Genomic DNA, 10,729 nt, shown 5'->3' on the forward strand with positions numbered 1-10,729 from the left:
GTGACAGTGAAAGAGGATCAGGTCATGCAGCAGAACCCCCCCAAGTTCGACAAGATCGAGGACATGGCCATGCTGACCTTCCTGCACGAGCCTGCCGTTCTCTTCAACCTCAAGGAGCGATACGCAGCCTGGATGATCTATGTGAGTACCCACAGCTGGAGGGGTTACATGATCCAGACCAGGGCATCCTGTTACACCGGCAGTCTTCTATCAACCCAAGCTAAAGGGTTAAATCATCCCAAAGGGGAACCAAAATGAGACACGACCCCTGTTTCCTATCTGTCAATATGTCTCACATTAAGCTCCGGACAGCTGTGGAGGTATTCAAGACATGTGGCTGAGAATCAGCTCCCATCTTAGGGAGGGCTAGAGGAAAGCCAGTCCCATCTCTAAGTTCAGGAGTCCTGGGGGCTTCTGCCAATCCCTCCTTCAACCCCTAACACACACACACACACACACACACACACACACACACACACACACACACACTCTGCTCAGTCTTGTATACAAGCACACGGACACAGGAAAACATCTGTGAAACTTCTCTCCTTCCCTTTTGCCTTCACTCACACATCTTTATGAGGTCTCTGACCCTACTCTGTCTGTCTGAATCTCTCTATCTGTCTCTCTGAATCTCTCTATCTGTCTCTCTGAGTCTCTCTGTCTGAATCTCTGTCTCTCTCTGTGTCTCTGTATCTGTCTCTGTCTGTCTGTCTGAATCTCTGTCTGTCTGTCTCTGCCTTTCTGGATCTGCCTCTCTGGCTCTGTCTTTCTGATTCTCTGTCTGAATCTCTGTCTGCCTGTCTCCCTCTATCTCTGTCTCTCTGGCTCTGTCTCTCTGATTCTCTGTCTGAATCTCTGTCTGTCTGTCTCTCTCTATCTCTGTCTCTCTGATTCTGTGTCTGAATCTCTGTCTTGTCTCTCTCTGCCTCTGTCTCTCTGAATCTCTCTGTCTGTCTTCCTCTTTGAATCTCTCTGTCTCTCTGAATCTCTGTCTCTCTCTATGTCTCTGTATCTCTCTGTCTCTCTCTGTCTCTCTGAATCTCTTTGTCTGTCTGTCTCTCTGAATCTCTGTCTGTCTCTCTCTCTCTCTCTGCTACAGACCTACTCCGGCCTCTTCTGTGTCACCGTCAACCCCTACAAGTGGCTGCCAGTGTACAACGCAGAGGTGGTTGCTGCCTACAGGGGCAAAAAGAGGAGTGAGGCTCCACCCCACATCTTCTCCATCTCTGACAACGCCTATCAGTACATGCTGACAGGTGAGAGACCCCTGAGCGAGGAACCCTCTCTGCTCCTTCCAATCTCTCATGCTTCAGCATCCTGAACCTCTCCTTCCTTCCTCTTTTCTTTTCCAGACCGGGAGAACCAATCTATCCTTATCACGTGAGTCTCCATCTGCCCCCTAACCCAAGCACACCCATTTCCCTCTTGGGAGTGGGTGGGTTTCAGGGAGAAAACCAGAGTATTGGGAGAAAAGAGGGTATCTCCAAGAGAATATGGAGGGAACCAAGTGATGATTCTCAAGCAAGTCAAGACTATAATCAATAGAATTCTGGGATAAGATTGGAAGAGAATGGGGCAGGCTCAGATGAGAGGATAGTCCGAGTACTGGTTCTCATTAGCTGCTATTCCCTCCAGCGGAGAATCTGGGGCAGGGAAGACTGTGAACACAAAACGTGTCATCCAGTACTTTGCCAGCATCGCAGCCATCGGGGACCGTGGCAAGAAGGACAGCGCCAGTGCCAACAAGGTACCCATGGGGACACAGATTCCTGGGGAATAAAACAGGCTGGCCCTAGACTCTAGGACTCTACTACCCTGAGGGAACCGCTCAGGATAAGTCATCCTGTCATTTAAAAGTAAATGATTGGAGAATCCACAGGCTAACCTCCCCTATCCTTGCAAGAGGCATAAAGAAGGCAAAATCTCTTTGCAGGTAGGGCAGTAGATGGGAGCCCAGTCTACCCATCCTCAGTTCCAGTCCCATGACCCCTATGGCCCAGACATTCACCCACCCAACACCTCCAATTAAGCCTCTTCAACCCCAACAGACCTAGTCAAAACTGGGAGGATGACATCTTGCTGGGATGGGTCTCCTCTTTCTACAGGGAACCCTGGAGGATCAAATCATCCAGGCCAACCCTGCTCTGGAGGCCTTTGGAAATGCCAAGACAGTGAGGAATGACAACTCTTCTCGCTTTGTAAGTAATATTGACCAAACCATAAATTCTCATAACCTCACCTAATAAAGAGATCCAGTTAGCACAGAGCACTGGATTGTTCAGTCTGAGGCTAAACTTAGAGTCAGGCACCTGAACTCAAATATGTCATCAAATACTTTTTAGCTTCAAGATTTTGGAGAAACAATTTAATTTCTGAGATCCTCAGTTTCCTCGTCTTTAAAATGAGGTTAACAATAATATGCAGTTACTGACTTCACAGTGTGATTGTGAGGCAAACATTTTGCATACTTTAAAGCATTTTATAAGGGAGTGGCTAGATGGCACATTGGCTAGAGCCCCAAACCTGAAATCAGGAGGAGCTGAGTTCAAGGCCTTAGATACTTCCTAGCTGCGTGACCCTGAGCAAGTCACTTAACCACATTTGCCTAGACCTTATCCTTCTTTCTTAGAGTTTTTACTAAGACAGAAAGTAAGGACTTTTTTTTACCACTATATAAGTTTTGGAGAGGCAACCCACTACAATAGATATCCAATTGTTCTTGGATCCAGGCAGACCTAGGTTCAAATCCTGATACCAATATAGACTGATCCTGAGCAAGTCATTTAACTTCTCAATTCTAGGAAGCTAAGACTAAGTTGCACAAAAGATGCCACGGGGAATTTGTAAGGGGATTTTCCTCAGGTGAGAGTTCCCTATGCTGATAAAACACAGGTCCCAGCCCTGTCCCCAAACATATGAATTCTATTTTGTAACACATTGATTGGAGCTGCCTTTCCAAACTCAGTCTGGCTATCAGTATTCTAGGACCTAGATGAAAATGGAGACATGGAAGGCTCTGGATCACAGCTGAAAAGTAAATAATGTACATGCAAGAAATTGGGGGGTGATCATAAAAGCACATACTCCTCTAGTGATTTTATTTTCTTCCATCTTTATTTTTCTTTTCTTTTTACATGAACTTTATTTCCAAATATATCATTCTGCTCCCTCATCCCCAACAAACTATTCCTTGTAACAAAGATTTAATTTGAGAGACAGAGACAGAGAAAGAGAGAATGAGAAAGAGAGAAATGGACAGATGGATAGTTTGGTAAAATTGGAATAACAATGACTATCCTGTTTGCCTCCTAAAAAATAAAAATAAATAAAAGGAAAGAGGAAGTTCAGAAAAACTTATCAACACTTAGGATCATAGATTTAAATCTAGAAGGAATCTTGGAGGTCTTCTCATCCAATCTCTTCACCTTACTGACAAGGAAACTGAGACCAGAGAGGTTAGTGATTTGTTTAAAGTCAAGACTTGAACTCATTACAACATGAGAACTCTTTTCCCCATCTCTGGAAAGAAGGAAGGAAGGTTCATTTTTCTCAGCTTTTCCCTGAGGCCAGTCTTGGTCATTATAATTACACAGCATTCAATTTCTTTCTTTTTTTTTTTGTTCCTTCCATTTACATTGTTGTTCTTGTCCATATGGTTTTCCTGATTTTGCTTACTTCACTTTGAATTAGCTCGTATGGGTTCCCATGGTTTTCTAAATATGTCCTATTACTCATTCTTATAGCATAAGGACATTCTATTATATTCCACGATTTGGTCAGCCATCCCCACCCTACCTCTTCAATGAGCATCTTTTGGTTGGTCAGTTGTTTCAGTCATGACCAACTCTTTCTGACTCCATTTAGGGTTTTCTTGGCAAAGATACCAGAGCGGTTTGCCATTCCCTTCTCCAACTCATTTGACAGATGAGGAAACTGAAGCAAAAAAGGGTTAAGTGACTTACCCAGGGTCACACAGCCAGTAAGTGCCTGAGGTCATATTTGAATTCAGGTCTTCTGACTCTAGGCCCAGCACTCTGTCCACTGTACCTTCTTATGGCACAATATTCTATTATGTAACACAATTTGGTTAGCCATCTCTTCCCCACCCCTTTAATGGGCATCTACTTGGTATCTATTTCTCGGCTACTACAAAAAAGTGTGACTGAAAATACTTTGGTATATAGTGACCTCCTTTTTTTCTCTATAATTTCCTTGAGATATTTGCCCTGAAGTGGAGATGATTCTAGCTCAGAATATCATGCCTAGTAATGACTTAGTTTCTTTTTTTTTTTAACTCTCACTTTCCATCTTAGAATCAATACCATGTATTGGTTCCGAGGCAGAAGAGTGGTAAGGACTAAGCAATGGTGGTCAAGTGACTTGTCCAGGGTCACATAGCTAGGAAGTGTCTGAGGCCAGATTTGAACCTAGGACCTCCCATCTCTAGGCCTAGCTCTCTATCTACTGAGCCACCCAGCTGCCTTTCCATTTGGGATTTTTTTTTTTACAAAGACACTGAAAGAGTTTGTCATTTCCTTCTCCAGCTCATTTGGCAGATGAGGGACTAAGGCAAACAGTTTAAATGACTTGCCCAGGATCACTGAGTGAGTTCATATTTGAATTCAGGAAGATAAGGCTTCCTGACTCCAGGCCCAAAGTTCTATCCAATGACTTTGTTTCCAAAGCTCTTCCACATTGGTTAACACACTGCTCCCTAAGTGGTAGGTGGGTCTGGGTATCATTTGTTGTTATTTTCACTTGCTCAAGGCCAAACAGTACATGATAGGTACAGTCAGGGTTTGTGTGGGAGAACAGAGAGGAAAATCATAACAGCCCCTCCTGATGATTTGCCTTCCCTTCTGCCTCTCCCCATCCCCACCCTCTTCTTCTCCATCCTTCAGGGAAAATTTATCCGGATTCACTTTGGAGCCACAGGAAAGTTGGCATCAGCTGACATAGAGACTTGTGAGTGATTGATTCCCTTCAAATTCTTCTGCTTGCCTTTGCCTGTCTCCATCAACTTTGCAGCTTCCCTAATTCTTTCTCTGTAATTCTCAGGCTCTCTGGCCCTCTGAATCATACAATCTCTAATTCTGCCTCTGTGTCTGAGGCTCATCTTCTCTCTATCTCCCAACCTATCCAGCTCTCATTCTGCATCATTTTTCTAGTATCTCCCTGTCCTTCTATCACTGCTTCTGTATTTTTCTCTATATGCCATTATCTCCCATCCTCCTTATTTCTATATTTCCCAACTGCCCCACATCTCCACCTGGCTCTATCTTTATCTCCATTTCTGGCTCTGTATGACTTTGTTACTCTGTTCCCCCACCTTCTATTTGTCTCTCCATCATTGAGTCTCAGTTTCCCTCTGTCTGTCTTTCTTGTTTTCTCTTCCTTTCTTTGTCACGTTTCACACAATTTCTTTGTTTGTTTTTTTAAACCCATAACTTCTGTGTATTGGCTCCTTGGTGGAAGAGTGGTAAGGGTGGGCAATGGGGGTCAAGTGACTTGCCCAGGGTCACACAGCTGGGAAGTTTCTGAGGCGGGATTTGAACCTAGGACCTCCCGTCTCTAGGCCTGACTCTCAATCCACTGAGCTACCCAGCTGCCCCTCGCACACTTTCTTAATCTTCTTTGCCTCTTCTCAGACCTCCTGGAGAAGTCCCGAGTTATCTTCCAGCTAAAAGCAGAAAGAAACTACCACATCTTCTACCAGATCCTGTCCAACAAGAAGCCAGAGCTTCTGGGTAAAGCTCAGCCCCTGAGTTTTCTCTCTCACACACACACACATTCAGTTCAAGGGAGGGGAGAGTTGAAGGCTTCTGAGGAGTGGGGAGGTGGGAAGGATGGTCTTCAAATACTTAGACACTAATTCACTCACTCAATGGTTCTTCTCTTTCTTCCTCCTCATGTTATTCCCTCCGTACTCTCCTTGTTCACTTGCTTTTTCTACTCTCTCTCTCTGTCTCTCTCTCTTTGTCTCTCTCTCTCTCCCCTCTCTCTCCTCCACCTCTTCCTCCCTTCCCATTCCTCTCTCCTATCTTCCTCTTTTAAAATCTCTTCTCTATTTTTCTTCTCTTTCCCTCTCTCCTTCTTTCCCCTCTCTCCCTTCCTTTCTCCCGCTCTCTCTCTTCCTCCTCCTCTCTCCATTCTCTTCCCTTCCCGTTCCTCGCCCATATCTTCCTCTTTTTCCCTCTCCCTTTTTAAATCTCATCTTCATTTGTTTCCTCTTTTCCCCTTCTTCCTTTCCTTTCCCATCTCTCACTGTTCCATTCTCTTTCTGGCCCCTCTCTTCATCTGTATCCTTTATTTTTCCCTCCTTGGGTCCCCTCCCCTCTGTTAATCCCCTTTCCTTCTGTCATTCTCTCTCTCCAATTCCCTTTCCAACTCTTTATCCTTAACTACTCCTTGACTTTTCTCCCTGCCCTTCCTCTGGTCATTTTGTGTTCTCTTCTGCTTTCCTTCCTTTTCTCCTCTTCATCCTAACTAATGTCCCAAACAGACATGCTGTTGATCACCAACAACCCCTATGACTACGCCTTCGTGTCCCAGGGGGAGGTGTCGGTGGCCTCCATCGATGACTCCGAGGAGCTCCTGGCCACTGATGTGAGTGGGTGGGAGCAGGGATTGGAATGGAGATATACAGAGATGCTGAAATGCTCCAGAACTTCACTGTGAAATTAAATTGCGTTTCCTCTTCCCATCCCCATTTCCCCACCCACCCAGAGTGCCTTTGATGTCCTGGGCTTCACAGCAGAAGAGAAAGCTGGGGTCTACAAACTGACAGGGGCCATCATGCATTATGGGAACATGAAGTTCAAGCAGAAGCAGAGGGAGGAGCAGGCAGAACCAGATGGCACAGAAGGTGCGAGGGAACAATGGGAGAACATTGAATCAAGGGCAGGAAGGGAGAGGGAGGGATGAAAGAAAGGGAAGGGAGGGAGGGAGGGGGAGAGACAGAGACAGCGGGACAGAGAAAGACTTACAGAGAGAGAGAAAGAGGGAGAGACAGAGACAGAGAGAGATAGAAAGAGACTCACAGAGAGAGTATTTAAGGGTGTTGGGTCAAAAACGAGAACTACAGATATTCACATAATTTTCAACTTCACAGTCTTGTTGTGACCATTCCCAGTCTCTACTTTAATAGCTCCAGTAAGCTTAGTTTACAAAAGAAACTATCCCAGGTTGAGAATTCACATATCCCAGGTTGAGAAATTCTGTCCTAGGGTATCATGGATTCTCACAGGAATTATGAAATTCTCCCCCTAAATTCTTACAGTGAAATTTAAGCAAATTTTCTTACATTTAAATATAAGAATTTGAGGGGGAGAATTTTATAATCCCTATGAGAATCGATGATGCCCAGGGCAATTAAATTTGTTTAATTTTAAACTTGTTTGAATTCCTTTCATTTTAAAAAATTGATAAATGCCAGATAGGGCTTTGGGAAGATCAAATGGGTAGGTAGAAGAGCCTGATAGTTTGAGGCCAGCCAATCGTCCTACCAGCACATTCCAACTGAGTGCTTCCTATGTGCCCTGCATTGTTGGGCTCTGTGGAATATATGAAAGAAACATAACTTGTGGTCTTAGTCCTCGAACAGCTTACAGTTTCCTTAGGGAGAGAAGGAAGAAGCATTTATTAAGTGCCAGGCACTGGGCTAAGTGCTTTACAAATATCTCATTTAATCCTCACAACAACCTTGGATGCTAGGTGCTATTAGAGAAGACTTTGTTGTTACTGCTTAGTTTTGTCTGACTCTTCATGACTCCATTTGGGGATCTCTTGGCAAAGGAGAGCATGTTCAACTCTTTCTTTTTCCATTAGATGCTGACAAGTCAGCCTACCTCATGGGGCTGAACTCAGCTGACCTCCTGAAAGGACTGTGCCACCCTCGGGTGAAGGTGGGCAACGAGTACGTCACCAAAGGCCAGAGTGTCCAGCAGGTGAACTACTCCATTGGGGCCCTGGCCAAATCTGTCTACGAGAAGATGTTCAACTGGATGGTGGTTCGGATCAATGCCACGCTGGAGACCAAACAGCCACGCCAGTACTTCATTGGTGTCCTCGACATTGCTGGCTTTGAGATCTTTGATGTGAGTTGGGAGCCCTGGGGTGGGGTGGAAGCCTGATTTATAGATGAGCCCAGTAACAGTGCTAGCCTAGGAGCAGGAAATGCCACATCTTACCTTGGTAAGGTTTTTTGTTTTTTTTTTAATCCTTACCTTCTATCTGAGTAACACTTCTAAAACAGAAGAGGCAAGGGCTTTAGGCAATCAGGGTTAAGTGACTTGCCCAGGTTCAAACAGCTAGGAAATATCTAAAGCCAAGTTTGAACCCAGGTCCTCTGGACTCCAGGCCTGGTGCTCTATCTACTGTACTACCTAACTTCCCCAACACACTTTCTTTTAAGCCCTAATTCAAGTGCCACCCCTTCCAAGGAGCCTTTGTCAATTGTTCCAGCCCACATTGATTGACCCAATCTCTAAATTTTTATTGTACCTATATTCCACCATACACTGGTAAGCCTTGATTAAGCCAGACTGCTTTATTTGGCTCTCTAATTGTTTTGTGTGTGTTAGAATAATCTCCCTAATTGTTGGTTTTTATTATAATTTTTTCAGTTATAAAACATAATTTTTCTTCTTTCCAACCAGGGCAAATAAAATTTTTGTAAAATATACACAATCAAACAAATATCCATATTCTTATGTCGAAAATGTGCGTCTTTTTGCCTATTAGGATATCATCTGCTAGTCAGGAAGTATAAAGCAATTTTTCATCATTGTTCCTCTAGAATCATAATGGATCATTATGGTTTTTTTTCCAAACCCTTAACTTCTGTGTATTGACTTATAGGTGGAAGAGTGGTAAGGGTAGGCAATGGGGGTCAAGTGACTTGCCCAGGGTCACACAGCTGGGAAGTGTCTGAGGCCGGATTTGAACCCAGGACCTCCCGTCTCTAGGTCTGGCTCTCAATCCACTGAGCTACCCAGCTGCCCCGATCATTATGTTTTTAAACATTATTTTCAATGTTTTTAAGTCTTTCAAAATCATTCATCTTTTCAATGATGTTATTGTATAAATTTTTCCCCTGGTTCCACTCATTTCGCGCTGCATCAGGTCAGACAAGTCTTCCTAGGTTTCTCTAAAACCATCTCATTTTTCACAACACAATAATCACATACTACATAATTTGTTCAACTCTCCCCTAATTAATGGGTACCCCCTTAGTTTCCAGTGTTTTGCTACTATGAAAAGAATTGCTATCAATATTTTCATACATATAGGACCTTTTCCTCTTTTTCTGATCCCCAATTGAATTAGAAACTCCCTTCAGGAAGGGATTTTGTCTTTTAATCACACATTTGCCTTTGTAGCAATGAGCACAGCATAGGTTCCAATACATGCTTAGAATCAGACACTGTCAGACCTCAAAGAGAAAAATTAGACAGCAAATAGTCCAACTCCTTCTTTTTACTAAGGCCCAGAGAGAAGGCATTTGCCTCAGTTCACATAGCTAGTGTCAGAGCTAGAACTAGGATCAGGGTGTCTCAACACTCCAAGCAATTCTTCTTTCTAATATAGCAAGTCTTCCATGATCTGCTACACCACCCCAATGAAAATCTTGTGCCTTTCCTATCCCACATCTATACCATATTCACTGATTGGCTAAGTGACTGACCTGTCCCACTCTCTCCCTTTCACCCCAGTTCAACAGCTTTGAACAGCTCTGCATCAACTTCACCAATGAGAAACTGCAACAGTTCTTCAATCACCACATGTTTGTGCTGGAGCAAGAGGAGTACAAGAAAGAGGGCATTGAGTGGGAGTTCATTGACTTTGGCATGGACCTGCAGGCCTGCATTGACCTCATTGAGAAGGTGCCCAGTCTCTTCCCCCTTGACCCAGGCCCCCAAACCAAGGGACAGCATCATGTCCATGTCAGAACACGTAGTCTAAGGACAAGAAGTTAGAATCACAACCTTGTGCCCCCTGCCTCCCTAACACCTAAAAAGAGGACCCAATCACAGAATCAATGTCTGTAACTAGGAATTATATGTCTCTTTGCCAAACCAAAATGTACTATCTAAAGGGGTCCCCTTTGTTCACTGATAAATAGAAACTAAGCACATCTTTTGACAGGGATATCTAGGTGGTGATCATGTCTAAAGAGAAAGGTAAATAGGAAAGCTAGCAGGCTTCTCTCTCTGCTCTGACTCTTGAGTACTCTTCACTGCCTTTTGCATTTTCTCCATGTAGATCAGAACCACCTACTGAGTAATCACCACCATTGAGTAATGAACCATTATTGAGCAATCAATCTTCAACAGTCTGAGTAATTTATCTTCAGGAAACGGTTACTTCCCTACATGTCGAGATTGACTGGATGATTGAGTAGATTGAACAGATGAATCTGTAATGTATTCATAGTGAATTCTGTACAGAATTAGAAGTCTCTAGTGCAATCTTGCTGAATTAGCAAAACTTTCAGAGAGCTAGGAGCTTACTGCCATACTCACTAGTTTATTATTGTTGGATTGAGTTCTTGAGGTCCTTTCTACCTCAGGTCCCCAGAATGTTCCAGAGCTTCCTGAATAGGAACTATACTTATCATGTGAAAATTTCAAGAAGGAATAAGTAGGAAGGAAAGAAAGAAGGAAGGAAGGAAAGAAAGAAGGAAGGAAGGAAGGAAGGAAGGAAGGAAGGAAGGAAGGAAGGAAGG

The 10,729-nt window shown here is 43.8% G+C and overlaps 1 protein-coding gene across 1 annotated transcript in view; it reads left to right on the plus strand.

The window, feature by feature from the left end:
* LOC123237985 (myosin-6) overlaps window positions 1–10,729 on the plus strand; it is a 47,858-nt gene continuing 37,129 nt past the window's right edge. The window contains exons 1-11 of the mRNA XM_044665241.1: window positions 1–141; window positions 1,103–1,259; window positions 1,356–1,383; window positions 1,639–1,750; window positions 2,109–2,201; window positions 4,905–4,968; window positions 5,652–5,750; window positions 6,506–6,609; window positions 6,730–6,868; window positions 7,831–8,099; window positions 9,717–9,887. Of these exons, the coding sequence (XP_044521176.1) occupies window positions 25–141; window positions 1,103–1,259; window positions 1,356–1,383; window positions 1,639–1,750; window positions 2,109–2,201; window positions 4,905–4,968; window positions 5,652–5,750; window positions 6,506–6,609; window positions 6,730–6,868; window positions 7,831–8,099; window positions 9,717–9,887 (1,353 nt within the window). The 5' untranslated portion in view covers window positions 1–24. The remainder of the gene's footprint in view (window positions 142–1,102; window positions 1,260–1,355; window positions 1,384–1,638; window positions 1,751–2,108; window positions 2,202–4,904; window positions 4,969–5,651; window positions 5,751–6,505; window positions 6,610–6,729; window positions 6,869–7,830; window positions 8,100–9,716; window positions 9,888–10,729) is intronic.

The sequence above is a fragment of the Gracilinanus agilis genome, chromosome 2 (assembly GCF_016433145.1).
Source record: "Gracilinanus agilis isolate LMUSP501 chromosome 2, AgileGrace, whole genome shotgun sequence".
Lineage (NCBI taxonomy): Eukaryota > Metazoa > Chordata > Mammalia > Didelphimorphia > Didelphidae > Gracilinanus > Gracilinanus agilis.